The 16617-nt window shown below is 42.8% G+C and overlaps 1 protein-coding gene across 7 annotated transcripts in view; it reads left to right on the top strand.

Moving 5' to 3' along the window:
* gria2b (glutamate receptor, ionotropic, AMPA 2b) overlaps positions 1-16617 on the top strand; it is a 59268-nt gene that overhangs the window by 36840 nt on the left and 5811 nt on the right. For all 7 annotated transcript variants that reach the window (XR_003871083.1, XM_029726905.1, XM_029726900.1 and 4 more), the window contains exons 4-13: positions 5595-5791; positions 7973-8026; positions 8543-8701; positions 8991-9158; positions 9479-9583; positions 9930-10037; positions 13390-13596; positions 13752-14119; positions 15167-15365; positions 15693-15940. Coding sequence is in view for 6 of the 7 variants with exons in the window: in XM_029726905.1 (XP_029582765.1) it covers positions 5595-5791; positions 7973-8026; positions 8543-8701; positions 8991-9158; positions 9479-9583; positions 9930-10037; positions 13390-13596; positions 13752-14119; positions 15167-15365; positions 15693-15940 (1813 nt within the window). In the remaining variant the exon portion in view is untranslated. The remainder of the gene's footprint in view (positions 1-5594; positions 5792-7972; positions 8027-8542; positions 8702-8990; positions 9159-9478; positions 9584-9929; positions 10038-13389; positions 13597-13751; positions 14120-15166; positions 15366-15692; positions 15941-16617) is intronic.

Genomic DNA, 16617 nt, shown 5'->3' with positions numbered 1-16617 from the left:
AGGTAGTTTACAGGAGGACATTTTCATCTGTTGAAATAATTTCCCTATTAATTTCTAACAAGATGTTAAATGCTCCTGTTTTAATTAATTTAATAGAGTGGGTTAGGTATGAACTATACCAAATTAGCATATCCCCTGAGTCTCTTCCCTGTTTTATACCTGGTAGTTTAGTGGATGGGACTACCAGCTCTCTGTAATTTAGAGGGCAACCAGTGGGTCCATCTCCTCTATAGCATGTTTCTTGTAGAATAACACTTTCTGTATTTCTTTGGTGATGTGTGGGATCCTGCTCTTTAGGCCAAAGGCAGATGACCTTAGACCTTGAATATTCCAGCATGAGATGGTAAAACCTTTGTGCTCCACAGTGTCCACAGATCATTAGTTGTGAGCATGCTGAGCATCTGGTGAATGCCTCTTAGGTCAATGAATGGGGCTTGATTGGGTGTAGGAGTTGGGCCTGTTGCTCTGCTCACGACCTGGGCATATGTGTTGCTGTCATGTTGAAGTCCTTGCTGTAGGGATGGGGGGCATGGAGGGGCATATGCCTGATCTGGGGGGGGTACATAGGGTGTGGCCAGGGTTGGTTTGGGGGGGGGGTCGACTGGTTGGGGGTGTGGCTGGTGATGCTGTGGTCTGGGCGTAGGTCCTCTGGGTGCAGGTCTGGGGGGTCTGGGAGGGAGACTTGGTTCTGGGAGGGAGTCTTACATATCTGGGCGGGGTGCTCATCATTCTGTTGCTCCTGTGTGAGGTACTGGATCTGCGGTTGAGTGTTATGAATCTCAGGGTCCTGGCAAATCTTGTAGAGGTGTACCTGGTCATAGAGTCTGTCCAAATCAGACAAACAGAATGATCCCTTTGATTGTTGTCTAATTCCTTCTCGCATCTACACTCTCTCTTCCTCTCACCTTTTCCCTTTGCTTGTGGACTTCAGTGCACAACACATCTCCTGTCTGTGACTAGGCAAAAAAAACTTTCTAAGCCAAACCTTCATATCATAACCGCTAACCGCTACACAGCCTACATCGTTGTCACCATATTAACATCATAGTCAACATAGCTACTAGAACTAACACGTCAGTAAACCTGCTACAATCATGCAGTATAGTGTACAGTCAACAGCAAGCAATTTAGCAGTTACACAGGCGAGCCCCGGTGGCAAAATATTTATAAAACCAAAAGCTTACCATGACCTAACCATTTGAGTCTATTAGGAGCAGAATTTCTGGCTTTTTGTGTCCTCAGTGACACTCACTGAGGACACAAAAAAGCCAGAGGGGGGTTGTCAAGAGGGCTATCAGGGGGGCTGTCAGGGGTTGCTAGGAGGGGGGTGGGTCTGATGGGTTAGTGGGTCTTGTCTGTCCTGGCTGTGGTCGGGGTCTGAAGAGGGATGTTCTGTTGGCTTCTCTGGGGGGATGGCCAGCTCTCTCACGAGTTGTTCATTGGCCCATCTCAGCTTTCTCACCTCTTCCTTCAGCACTCTCGCCCCTTCCTCCTGCTGGGCTGTTTTCCTCTCCCTCCTGTTGGAGTTTTGTCACCACAGTCCAGAGTGCAGACACGTCTCTCTCCCTTTTCAGCTCTCTGGTTTAGGGGGTGTTGTTGTGCTGGTCTGTTGGTACCTGTGCTGTCTGGCACTTTCTCTCTCTGTCTGTCTCTTTCTCTCTCTCTATCTATCGCTCTCGCTCTCTCGAACAGGGCTGGTTACAGTGGAATGTGTGATAGCATTGACTACATTGAATAGGGCTCAAGAGAATATCCATGATCTCAGAAGGTCCAATTAGCATGTGCCAATCCTACAGTGCTAGTTGTAGTGGAATGTTGTGCTAGGGTGAGCTACATAAAACGAGTATAATGGAATGTTTTATTGAGAATGCTAATGCTATAATGCTAGTCCCTGGTTGATGAGCTCTCTCTGGCTCGCCCCTTGTGCATATTTCATCATCACATTGCTCTGCCTAATTAGGTCAGATAGATCCACACTCATTCCCATGGCAACCGATGTGCGGTGCGTACACTGGTGCGGTGGCTCGTTGGTGTATGTGGATTGGTGTGTGTGTGTGTTTTTAGAGTCTGTGTGCATGTGTGTGTGTGCTTCCCTGCATCTGTCTGTCTCTGTGTGTGTGCGTCTGTGTGTGTGTGTGTGTGTGTGTGTGTGTGTGTGTGTGTGTGTGTGTGTGTCTGTGTGTGTGTGTGTGTGTGTGTGTGTGTGTGTGTGTGTGTGTGTGTGTGTGTGTGTGTGTGTGTGTGTGTGTTGTCGATATAATAAACCCCATCAGCACATTGGGTCTAGTTACTAAACCTACGCCTCTACTGACTTCCTCGATAGTCCTTTGAAAGCGATACTGTCAAGGCTACAATGGAATTTGGAGGGACATTTAAGAAAGAGCAGATTTATGTTGCTGTAAATAATGTGTTCTCAGTCCCTCAGGGAAATAAGGGTTCAATATAAATGAAATGTGCTCCCAATACCATTCTACAATGTGCCATGGTACTGAGGAGATGCTACTAACATGTTGATGTTGATGAACTTGACAGTCACGCAAGAGACTTATAATGCAGTCAGTCAAATTATTACTGTCTCATGCTTCCTACCAGGAAGAGTTTGTACTGGATACATCAATGTTAGGCTCAAAGTGGGTGCTTAGCTAATTATCCAATTGAGAAAAGTGGTAGCTTGATTGCTGCTATCCTGATAATTGACTGCCACTTTTAAAAAGTCTTGAGGCTTTCCCAGAATTTCAAATGGACCCTATCCCCCCCTCCCTAGTCCTTCCTCCCTAGCCCATCCTCCCTAGCCCCTCCTTTAGATCTGAATGGGTTGGATAGGAGCAATATTGCGGAAATTATATCAATCCTATAAAAAGGCAAAAGTCAAGCAAGTACCATATTGCCTATACCTACCCAATCCCTTCAGATCTCCTAGTACCCACGGAGGAGGGGCTATGGGGTCCATTTAGATTAGATCAGGATCTGATCTGGGAAACAGCTGTAAAGATTTGACTTGATGTAAGACTAACTTTGATGATGATTTACACAGATTGTACCACCAAGATCTTATCCACCCCTTGAATATTTTGATTTTGACTAAGCTACAACTGGCATTCTTTGAAAGTTGGGGATAATCCTCGCTCTGCAGTGTAGCACAATGAAAGATAAGAGTTTTGTGTAAAATTCGGGTTTCTCATTAAGTGCAATTTGTTTCCTATCTTCCTATGGTTGCTTGGGGCATTAACCCTTTTTATGGGGTTAAATTAAGGTTAGATGTCTTGTTTTGTAGAACATATTTCATCATTGTTCAAATGGATGGGATATGATTGGCCCCGAGCTCAACAACAACCTATGGTGTATGTTTGAAGAATAACAGTGTATGTTTCCAAACCATGTTGATGAGAAACAATAAGGAGTGACAACTCCGATACAAAATTTCTATAACACTCAGAATGAACCCGTAGTGCACTTTCCCTTTATCTGCATGCAATTGAATTGGGGGTTTAGTCTAGAGAGAGAGGTAAAGCAAGTATAGGTTCACACCTTGAGTACAGTGTTTTATATTCTGACTGAAGTCAAAGTGTGGTTCATTCTATCTACAATGGATTGAATCTTGAATTAGAATCTAGGGAGATGTTCTGGACGTGTATGTGTGTTTCGGCTCTTCTCCCAGCCTTTGCCCCCTCTGTGGGTGAGAGACAGCTTCTCTGACAGCCTCTGACTATCCTTCAGCCTCACCACTCCTCCTCTCCCAAGGCGCTAGCTGTCTCCACAGCCCGTCTGTCAGCCATCCACTACCCGCCATGATGGAGGGAGGCTGCATGGGATATCAGCCCATCTCGACGCCCAAACTGTTTGGGAAATGGAAAATGAAGGAGAAACCCCATTGGTCTATAGTTTTTATTGGTTGGCGATGTTTTTGTAGATAATAAGAATGGCATACTAGGCTGGCACGATGTGGAATGATAGGAATATTGTTCACAGAAAGGTTCATTACTGGTATGGTATGGTGTTTTCACTTCACTTACAGTATGTTACCTGTAGATATAGTGTAGTATTGGGTGATCTGTGTCTAAAGTACAATACAGGCCAGGGTTTGAGGTGAAAGAAGGAAATTGATACTCTAAGGTATTAACACAGTGGGACTGTGTAGACAGTAGAGGTGCAGTCATGTAAAACAAAGGGAAAAACACAATGAACACAATAATTATTGACCCAATACTTTACATATAATTATGCGGTGAGTATAGAATTCAATCATCCTGTCTGTAACAATTTTTCTCCATTATTTCTCAACATTTTTAGTGGAAATATATGTTTGAATCCCAACTGTAAAATATTGCATATTTCACTTATTTACATTTTGTGGGCTTTGAATCGTTATTTAAGGCGATTGATTTCTGTCCTAAGAGTTCAGTTCCAACCGAAGGGTATTCTAACAGGTTTCTCTAGCATTCATGGTATCGATTTAGTGTCGGAATCTGTTTATGGACGATGCTTAGGGTTTGTGAATATGTAACTTAACACTCTGTTGAGGTTTCTAAATGGCAGTAGTTTAGTAAAGCTACTGTATAGTGTGGTGATTCCTGACTATCCCAGGAAGATACAAATATTTCCTAAAGACATAAAAGCATGAAAACATGCATCCCAAAAGATTAACAAAATTATTTCCACTCTGTGAAGATGCTTTCTAAAATACAGTATGTTTAAATTTTACCCAATGCATAGGCCTAATAACTTACAATATTGACCATTAGCCGGCATTCTCTTGTTGCCTCGCGTCAGCGCATGTTGAGCGGAGCTTAAATCAGAGCAAATCCAATTATCTTCTTTAATGGGCATCGGGGAAACAGTCAACCTTAACTGAGTCATAATGACCCTACAGTAATCATGACTTACAATGTGTTCTGAGGAAAATGCTTGCCTCCATCTACTATCTTCACAAAACATCTACCCCCCCCCCCCCCCCGACATCTCACCTTCATGAACACTGCTGCCCAGTCGTATCAAATCAATTAGCTGTACTTCACCAACTAGGATGACACGCTCACCCCCTTTAATATCAAATCATGCTCCAACTGCCCTCTATGGAGGTTGAGATCAATACACACTACTCTTGTACCGTCATTAAACAAGGTGGGACACAAGTAGAATAGGAACATTAGAGTTGATGTAACAATTAACTTAAGCCTTGGCCAACTCTTTGTAGAGAATTGTACTGAACGAATGGGGCAGAGGTAAAATGATTAAATGGGGCAGAGGTAACTGTACACAGGAGTAATTCTTACAGTATAGTGAACTGGACTGTGTGGGTCTTTTAGCCAGACTGTGGTAGTAGAACTGTGTGTTACCTTTCACCACAAATGTTGGTTGATGTTGGTTCCTCTAATGTCATATATCCATCTATTTGCATGGATATGAACCCTACAATGAACTGTGTTCATGGGTCGTGTTCATTAGAACACACCATAGCAAAACATTTTGCGACAGAAAACAAAAACAAGCATTTCTTATTGGAGTAGTTCAAATAGTGCCTTCTCATCTCACCCAGTTTCAGAGCACTTTCTTCAATTTAGTGACGAATGAACATGACCCTGTTGTCTGTCCAGGTTTGACCACGCTGCAGGTGGTGCTGGACACGGCTGCGGAGAGGAAGTGGCAGGTGACGGCCATTAACGTGGGCAACCTGAAGGACGAGAGGAAAGACGAGGCCTATCGCTCCCTCTTCCAGGACCTGGAGAACAAGAAGGAGAGACGGGTCATCCTCGACTGTGAACAGGATAAAGTCCGAGACATTATGGAGCAGGTACAAGCTCAGTATGTGTAATGCAGCGAGTGAGATGTTGTTGGCGTGTGCTTGTGTGTTTGATTTTACTAGCCTTGTGGGGACCAGAAGTCCTCACAAGGATAGTAAAACAAGGAAGATTCATACAAGTGGGGACATTTCCTCAGTCCCCACAAGGAAAAAGGATATTTTAGGTTTAGGGGTTAGGTTTAGGGTTACAAATAGGGTTAGGATTATAATTAGGGATTAGGTTTAGGGTTTGGGGTTGAGGCTATGTTAAGGGTTAGGTTAAGGGTTAGGGAAAATATAATTTTGAATGGGAATCAATTGTTTGCTCCCCGCAAATCAAATGTGTGTGTGTGTGTGTGTGTGTATGTCAACTGCTTATGTTTGTGTGCATCCTTGCCTGCAAACTATTCACATCTACCCACCAAGTAGACTGAGACCTTGCAACAATCCCTCTAATTGTTATATTAGAATACAACAATAGAATTAAAAAGCATAGAGATTCACACGAACAGGTTATTTCTAAACCTTCCCTAGACCCTGGGATAGTCCATTGATTAGTATTTAAAGCAAGCAGACATGTTTAACCATGTTTAACCAATGCCCAAATTCACCCCGCTGTTGCATGCTAGAGCTTTTATCTAAGAGAAAAATAATCCAACCTGGTCCCACTCTCCTGCCAAAGGAAGTCACTTAAAATGCATTTTTATTCAAATGATTCTTCAAATCTCTATATAAAATGCATTTTTATTCAAATGATTCTTCAAAACTCTATATGTAACTGGATTTCTAAGTGGAGGTGTTACTCATGTGGTGGGATTAGTTGCAGGTGTGTCATTTGAGATAGTTACTAAAATGGCTTTTGAGGTAGTTACTGAAATGGGCTTCCTGTTTTAGTTTCGGTACTGACAAGGATAAAACTGGCAGGTAGCAGTGGGTTATGACTTTTAATCAAAAGAATTGTACATGCTACAGGTATAATGTGGAAATATGATAGTGCTTAGCATTTAACAGAAATGTAGGTTAATTTTAGTATTTTAACAACTAATTGACCGATGTCGGTTCAATTATTTACTGACGTCAGTTCAATTATTAGAATTCCGTTTCGTTCGTTTTTTTTTTTTTCTGTGAGCTCAATGAGCAGTATCTCCAGAGATAAATCAGATCCAGCCTGAATTGTGCGATGTAGTAGGGAGTTTTAGTTTCCAACAGGACAATATTCTACATAGTTTAGCGCAAACACTGTGGTGATTAACTACAAAGACCATAATCCATTGCGCGCCTACTTGTCCGGTTGGTTGGGCAGAGATCTGTATATAATGACTAGATGCTCATGTCTCCGCCTTAACAATGGGAGTCGTTGTTCCAAAAGAAGGAAGGCAGGTGGCAGCAAGCTTAGTTCCAAAATAAGCTATAGAAACGCATTGGGCTCATTTTGGACAGATTTTGGCGAGTGAAACCTTTCGCTTCGCCACTTCCTCTCTGGTGTGTAGAGGGAGAGAAGAGATGAAGAACACACGATCGAGAGGGATAGAGAGCAGTTGTTTTGCGAGGTATCCCTACCGGAAAATACGTGATCTAAGTGATTGATAGTTGGTATTCAGCAGTCATAAAAGTATGCCTTATTTAATTTAAGGAACTACTAAAATAGTGATTTTGTCATACAGCATAGCTAGCAGCTCTAGATGATGAGATGATGACTTGGAATGAAATAATAAAGTCATCAAATATAACTAATGTAATATACACAACAACAAAAATATTTTATTAAGGTAAAGTAATGTGAATAATGGATGGTTAATATATGATAGGCAGTAATAGGCATCAACTACCATCATTGGACTTTTATTAATTGTTTATTCTGTGTTATTACAGCATTCAATTCACATAATACATAGTGCATTTAAAATAAAACAAAAAAATCTAAACCGAAATCGTAAACCGTGATAATTTTTTGATAATCGAACAGAAAGCGAATCGACCTCAAAAAGCACTAATCGCTCCACACTAAAATATGACAATGGATGTTTTTTTGTGTTTGGTAGATAAAGAGTTATAACTCCACTGACGTATACAATTTTAATTCTCAAACATGACTGCTGTACCATGAGGAATATGATTACTTGGAGACTGTCTTGTTTGGTTTCCACGTCATTATGGTTTCTGTTCTGTTTCCCTATCTGATGTTGCCCCCAGGTCATCACCATTGGCAGACATGTGAAAGGCTACCACTACATCATTGCAAATTTGGTAAGTTTTCACACCTCTGTTAACCAGCAGTGGAATTGTAATCTCAGGAAGAACAAAGTGATTTGTAAAATAATTTATCAAGCTCAAAGCATAGTGATAAGACATTGAGAACACAGAGTGATTGTCTTCCATTTGAACCCCCTACGTATTCCACATTTAGTTAGCTTAATCTATTAAATCATTCCTTTCCTATTTATTTATTTTTTCGCTGACATTTCGATAGCTTGGGACTATAAGGTTCTATCTGCAAAAAGAGGATTCTGAGATAATTGGCTGTAAAGTTCCGAACCCTCATTGGTGTGATGGTGTCAGAAATGTTTATCTTTTGAACTTTATGACATCAATAATTATTCATGGTTTTATTCTGTGTTATTACAGCATTCAATCCTTTGAACAGAACGAGGATATGTCAATATCTAAGTTTTGGGAAAAAAATGCAGGTAGAACCTCCTGATTTGTATGATGGCAAACATTTCCATTTTATCTCCTTATTTGATTTCCTTGTTTTAATTTCAGGGTTTTGTGGATGGGGACCTCTCCAAAATCCAATATGGCGGCGCCAATGTGTCAGGTTTCCAGATTGTGGATTTTGATGACCCGTTGGTGTCCAAATTTGACCAGAGGTGGGAGGCTCTGGAGGAGAAGGAATACCCTGGTGCCGACAGCAAGATTAGGGTGAGTAGATATCCACATTGGGTTCGGTTGAGAGGCACTCAGCTAGCATTCTTCTGTCTTCGGGGAGCAGTGAGGTGTCTGCCGATTAAAAATGTTCCTCCACCATTCTCACTCACTCATACTGTGCGCGTGCAAACCCAGGAACACAGCCGCATGCCCACACACAGACACGCACACTAACAAGTAGTCACAACCCCCCTCACACACACACCACCTCTTCGTCCCCCTCCCCTGTGTCCCCATATCCCCCAACACACTCAAACACACATCCCCCTCTGTTCTATTGCAGTACACATCTGCGTTGACCTACGACTCGGTGCAGGTGATGACGGAGGCCTTCCGCTACCTGCACAAGCAGCGCATTGACATCGCCAGGAAGGGCAACAACGGCGACTGTCTGGCCAACCCCGCTGTGCCCTGGGCGCAGGGAGTGGAGATCGAGCGCGCACTCAAACAGGTGATAGCATGGGGTTGCCGTGGCAACGGCTGTCTGGCTCTACCACAAACACACACAGAGACTGAAGTATAAGGACACACACATACACACTCACACACATACGTATGCACACACACACAAACGCACACAAACACATTCTCCCCTGAGCTAACAGTGACAATCGTCTGCCCACACACAATAGTCAGCCTCCAGCTTCAGAGCTTAGACAAGGCAATGTGAATCCAAATCTGTGTGGAGAAACTGAATTGGTTTTGTCTATGACAGAGGTATTTAATTGTGGTGTCTTGCAATTCTGACAATGTGCTTTTGTGTCCTTTTAGGTTCGTGTGGACGGCCTCACAGGGAACATTCAGTTCGATCAACATGGCAAACGAGTCAACTACTCAGTTAATATCATGGAGCTGAAAAATAATGGTCCTGTGAAGGTATGCTAGTGTTTCTGAATATGAATATGTCTAGAACATGTCAGAATCTTAATAGATCAAGGTTGTATAATATATGAGACAGTCTTTAATGTGTTTGTCTGTGATGGAACAAGACAACAGCACATCAGAACTGAACCAATAGAGCAAAGATCTAAAGACACGGCATTGGATGGAATTGGCCTACAGAAATCAACCATTTTTTGCACAGAGAGAAGAAATTACAGAGAATTTATAACATAGCTGTGTAGATGCTTCAGTCCTTTCCCACCATGTGAAACAACAACACTGTCTACTGTCTCATGACATTATGGCATTGTTCATTCACTATTCATTATTTCCTCCACAGATTGGATATTGGAATGAAGTTGACAAAATGGCTGTCACAAAATCAGACGTGTTCCCGAATGACACAACTGGGATGGAAAACAAAACTGTCATTGTGACCACAATCTTGGTAATGACTTATCATAGACTCTATTCATACTAACTGACTCATGAATACACAACAATTGGATATCATTTCCTTGGATTAGTTTCTCACTTAGCAATTGTTACTAGTCCATAGAATCATGTTTTTACGACATTACAGTGTCCATATAAAATCAAATCAAATTGTATTTGTCACATGCGCCAAATACAACAGCAGACCTTACCGTGAAATGCTTACTTACAAGCCTTAATCCACAATGCAGTTCAAAAAATAGAGAAAATTGACTAAATATACTAAAGTAAAAAAATAAATAAAAGTAACACAATAAAATTACAATAACGAGGCTATATACAGGGGTTACCAGTACTGAGTCAATATGTGCAGGGGTACAGTTTAGTCGAGGTAATTTGTACATGTAGGTAACGGTAAAGTGACTATGCATAGATAATCAACAGCGAGTAGCAGCAGTGTAAAAACAAAGGGGGGGGGGGGGGGGGGGGTCAATGTAAATAGTCTGGGTGGCCATTTGATTAACTGTTCAGCAGTCTTATGGCTTGGGGGTAGAAGCTGTTAAGGAGCCTTTTGGACCTATACTTGGCGCTCCAGTACCACTTCCGTACGGTAGCAGAGAGAAAGTCTATGACTTGGGTGACTAGAGTCTTTGACACTTTTTTGGGCCTTCCTCTGACACTGCTTAATATATAGGTGCTTGATGGCAAGAAGCTTGGCCCTAGTAATGTAGTGGGTGGTACGCACTACCCTCTGCAGCGCTTTACAGTCGGATGCCGAGAAGTTGCCATACCAGGCGGTGATGCAACCGATCAGGATGCTCTCAATGGTGCAGCTGTGGAACTTTAACTTTTTGAGGATCTGGGGAACCATGCCAAATCTTTTCAGTCTTGTGAGGGAGAAAAGGTGTGGTTGTGTCCTCTTCACGATTATCTTGGTGTGCTAGACCATGATCGTTTGTTGGTGATGTGGACAACAAGGAATTTGAAACTCTCGACCCGCTCCACTGCAGCCTCTTCGATGTTAATGGGGGCCTGTTTGGCCCTCCTTTTCCTGTAGTCCACGATCATCTCCTTTGTCTTGCTCACATTGAGGGAGAGGTTGTTGTCCTGACACCACACTGCCAGGTCTCTGAACTCCTCCCTACATGCTGTCTCGTCGTTGTCGGTGATCAGGCCTACCACTGTTGTGTCATCAGCAAACTTAATGATGGTGTTGGATTAAACAGATGAAGCAGATGCTAAACTACAGGACTGTTTTGCTAGCACAGACTGGAATATATTCTGGGATTCCTCCGATGGCATTGAGGAGTACACCACATCAGTCATTGACTTCATCAATAAGTGCATCGAGGACGTCCTCCCCACAGTGACCGTATGTACATACCCCAATCAGAAGCCATGGACTTCAGGCAACATCCACACTGAGCTAACGGCTAGAGCTGGCACTTTCAAGGAGTGGGACTCTAACCCAGAAGTTTATAAGAAATTATGCTATGCCCTCCGACGAACCATCAAACAGGCAAAGTGTCAATACAGGACTAAGATCGAATCGTACTACACCGGCTCTGACACTCGTCGGATGTGGCAGGGCTTGCAAACCATTATAGACTACAAAGGAAAGCACAGCCGAGAGCTGGCCAGTGACACGAGCCTACCTGATGAGCTAAACTACTTCTATGCTAGCTTCGTGGCAAATAACACTGAAATATACATGAGAGCACCAGCTGTTCCGGAAGACTGTGTGATCACTCTCTCCGCAGCCGAGGTGAATAAGACTTTTAAACATGAAGTGCTTTGAAAGGCTGGTCATGGCTCACATCAACACCATTATCCCAGAACCCCTCCTGTACTCCCTGTTCACTCATGACTGCACGGCCAGGCATGACTCCAACACCATCATTAAGTTTGCCAATGACACAACAGTGGTAGGCCTGATCAACGATGAGACAGCCTATAGGGAGGAGATCAGAGACCTGGCCATGTGGTGCCAGGACAACAACCTCTCCCTCAACGTGATCAAGACAAAGGAGATGATTGTGGACTACAGGAAAAAGAGGACCGAGCACCCCCCCATTCTCATCGGCTGGGCTGCAGTGGAGCAGGTTGAGAGCTTCAAGTTCCTTGGTGTCCACATCACCAACAAACTAACATAGTCCAACCACACCAAGACAGTCGTGAAGAGGGCACGACAAAACCTAATCCCTCCTCAGGAGACTGAAAATATTTGGCATGGGTCCTCAGATCCTCAAAAGGTTCTACAGCTGCACCATCGAGAGCATCCTGAGTGGTTAAATCACTGCCTAGTATGTCATCTGCTTGGCCTCCGACCGCAAGGCACTACAGAGGGTAGTGGGAATGGCCCAGTACATCACTGGGGCCAAGCTTCCTGCCATCCAGGACCTCTATACCAGGCGGTGTCAGAGGAAGGCCCCAAAAATTGTCAAATACTCCAGCCACCCTAGTCATAGACTGTTCTCTCTGCTACCGCATGGCAAGCGGTACCGGAACCATAAGTCTAGGTCCAACAGGCTTCTAAACAGCTTCTACTCCGAAGCCATAAGACTCCTAAACATCTAATCAAATGGCTACCCAGACTATTTGCATTGCCCCCCCCCTTCGCCTCTTCTACAGCGCAGCTACTCTCTGTTGTTATCATCTATGCATAGTCACTTTAAGAACTCTACTTACATGTACATATTACTTCAACTAACCGGTGCCCTCGCGCATTGACTCTGTACCGGTACCCCCTTGTATATTGTCTCGCTATTGTTATTTAACTGCTGCTCTTTAATTACTTGTTACTTTTATTTCTTATTCTTATCCGTATTTTTTTCAACTGCATTGTTGGTTAGGGGCTTGTAAGTAAGTGTTTCACTGTTGTATTCAGCGCATGTGAATAATAACATTTGATTTGATTTGATTTCAGTCACGCTTGGCCACGCAGTCGTGGATGAACAGAGAGTACAGGAGGGGACTAAGCACACTGAGGCTGTCCTAATATGGACACCATACAACATACACAAACCAACCCATAGTTGTCTAGGGGCTCTATTCACTCAGATTTGCAAAAGTTCAGCTTTACAGCGTGATTGAAATTTAAAGGCAACCTTCCTGCTTTATCAGAGACTTCATTCACAGTAAATGCTGTTTATGTCGGCTCAATCGGAAATTACCTTAACATCTCTATCACGGAATCTGTAACACTTCAGCTTTCCATATTGAATAGAGCTCTAAGTCTGTTACAACATTAAGTTCGTGAAACTATTCATTCCTCTGTCTTTGTACAAAGCTAGCATGTATACCATGATGTAAAGCCTAAAGGCAAGCCTACTGGACTGAACAGTATTTGTAATTTTCTCCCTCAGGAAGCCCCATATGTAATGCTTAAGAAGAACGCTGACCTTTTTCTAGACAATGAAAGATACGAGGGCTACTGTGTAGATTTGGCCGCTGAGATAGCCAAGCACTGCGGCTTCAAATACCAGCTGAAAATTGTGGGGGATGGAAAATACGGAGCCCGAGACGCTGAGACCAAGATCTGGAATGGAATGGTGGGAGAGCTCGTCTATGGGGTAAGAAAGAGATACATGGATCTTCTAATACTGATCACATCCAATGACCTGCTGTATACAAACTATTGAAACATTCCCAGTAGTTCCCTTTAAACACAACTAAACCTTATCCTGTTTCCCTAGAACAATAAGCTCCTTCCTCCTCTCTTATCCAGAAAGCTGATATAGCCGTGGCACCGTTGACCATTACCCTCGTCCGAGAAGAAGTCATTGACTTCTCCAAGCCCTTCATGTCCTTGGGGATCTCCATCATGATCAAGAAGCCCCAGAAGTCTAAACCTGGAGTCTTCTCTTTCCTGGACCCTCTGGCCTACGAGATCTGGATGTGCATCGTGTTTGCCTACATCGGTGTGAGCGTGGTGCTCTTCCTGGTCAGCCGATTCAGCCCATACGAGTGGCACACAGAGGAGTACGAGGATGGCCAGATCCAGACTAATGAATCGACCAACGAGTTTGGGATATTCAACAGTCTCTGGTTCTCCCTCGGCGCCTTTATGAGACAGGGCTGTGACATCTCGCCAAGGTGGGTCTCAAACTGCCTCCTGATTGTACGTTGTTAGGCTGGCTCACTGTGATTTACTAGTATTCTTACATTGATCTTCTGGCTCAGTTTTACCAACCTGGCAACTCATACTACAACGGCCATCTACAGTAATCATCTCTCCCTCCTCTCCCCTTTAACTATTCCCCAGGTTGTTGTATTAAAAAATGGCAATGTAATCTCAATCATTTTACCCTGTAAAATAACGAGATAAAAATATACATTAACGATATCTCTACAAACTTAATCTCAGGACATGACACTTTGATTCACTTCCTGTAGAATCCTTGCAGTCCTTGTGCGCTCAACATACAGCATAATACTTAAACAGACTAAAAATACCATAGGCCCAGTCATATTACTGATTGGCGTATAGCCATTTAATGAGGTGCGAGTGCAGCAGATTATGTTAAGCAGGCTCCCACTTTGCACCAGAGATGGGACAGTCAGTCACATGAGTTCTGGGAGATTTGTCATCAACCCTCCTATATATCCACTCCCCCAGTCATGTTGAGTCAGGAAAGATAAGCTGTGGCGTGAATGTGTAGCTGTTCCCCACCGCATCCCTTTGTGTATGAATGATACTTGCTGATGTATACTGGGAGAGCTAACACTGTATATTTGCTCCAGGGTGCTCAGTTTCAAATTATGTTTATGGTCATAACATTTATTTATACGCCCTCAACAGATATGAGTTTAGTGTGTGTATCCTCCATCTTGAATGGCATGTATGGATGTTTGGTTTTGGAAAGAGGGATTTGATTGATCTTTGACCTTTTGCATGTTGTAGTGACCTCTCACCTTTAGAAAGTGTGTACTCAATATACTGACACCATGTACATATTGTAATGGTTTGCAAATGTTTTGGAATAGTTATCTAGTAAAAATGTTGGACATTTCTTGTAGACCAACAAGCCAACACAGTCTTAAGCCATGACACATCAAATGAATCAATTGTGGCCCACCAGTTGGTGTGACAATCCATTTTGGAAATAGGATCTAACCATTTATATTTTTGTTCTTCACTAGATCCCTCTCTGGGCGTATTGTAGGGGGGGTGTGGTGGTTCTTCACCTTGATCATCATCTCCTCCTACACGGCCAACCTGGCTGCCTTCCTCACTGTTGAGAGGATGGTGTCGCCCATTGAGAGTGCTGAGGATCTGGCGAAGCAGACCGAGATTTCCTATGGAACACTGGACTCCGGCAGTACCAAGGAGTTTTTTAGGGTAAGAGAAAGACAGAAATTACCAATAATTTACTTAGGAATCCCATGGTAATATGTTAATATGGTAATTAACATGAATAACTGTAATGGGTGCGTGTTGGTGGCAGGGAAGTCAGGCGCAGGAGAACGAACTTGGTAAAAATTGAGTTGTTTAATAAATGCTGATAAAACTCCAAAAACCAAAATGTACAAAATAACAAAAGTTTTTCGCCCGAACAAGGAGAGGGACCAACTTCGGCGGAAGTCGTGACAATAACTTAGAAATTATGGAACATATTTGTTTCTTCTAAACTGATAACTGTGTATCTGTCCTCTCTCCACCCTCCAGCGCTCCAAAATTGCCCTATTCGATAAGATGTGGACTTACATGCGGAGCGCAGAGCCCTCTGTGTTCGTGAAAACCACAGCAGAGGGGGTGCTGCGGGTGCGCAAGTCCAAGGGCAAATACGCCTATCTGCTGGAGTCCACCATGAACGAGTACATCGAGCAGAGGAAGCCCTGTGACACCATGAAGGTCGGCGGCAACCTGGACTCCAAAGGCTATGGGATCGCCACGCCCAAAGGATCCTCATTAAGGTGGGTGGAATAGTATAACAATGTTGTTCCTAATGTTGTTATAGTATCCCACCTACCCTGATGTAGCTTTGCTTATGTGTTCTGGTTTGTATAAGGAGATGAGGTAAAACCCCTTAAAATATAAAAAGCCTTGCAATTTATTGTAAGTCGATAAATTGCAAACAAATTTAGAATATTTTAGCAAAATTTGAATGATTTTTTTAATGCACTGTCCATTTATATATGGTTTCTCTATTTAGAATGAATTCTATTTATGACCAATTTGAATGATTAATAATGATATTGATAATGATAATGCCACATCCCTATTATCCAGCCTTACACAGGTCTGTCTAGAATCTCTCCCTGTCCAGTTTGTCTTTGCTTAATGTCTTTTTAATGTTTAGAATGCCTAAAGTTTGCCTAATATTTTTCCTCTCGTTATACCCTTTTACTCTCAATTGGTTAACCTGGATTGATTGATTGATTTTGTTTGACTGATTGATTGACTGTTTAGAACTGTTTACTAGTTAGTCAATGTATAAATGTATAATTGATCTTGACATGTTTATCAAACCCTTGCAGTACACACCTTTTGGTTAATAAGTATTAAATTCAAATTTCCTTTGTGAAAGAATTCGGTCGTTTGAACAAAATTTAGCGTACATGTACCATGTGGCACTGCTTGGGTTTCCATA

This window comes from Salmo trutta, chromosome 3, assembly GCF_901001165.1.
Source record: "Salmo trutta chromosome 3, fSalTru1.1, whole genome shotgun sequence".
In the NCBI taxonomy this organism is placed as follows: domain Eukaryota; kingdom Metazoa; phylum Chordata; class Actinopteri; order Salmoniformes; family Salmonidae; genus Salmo; species Salmo trutta.
This window is presented reverse-complemented; position numbering and strand designations above follow the sequence as displayed.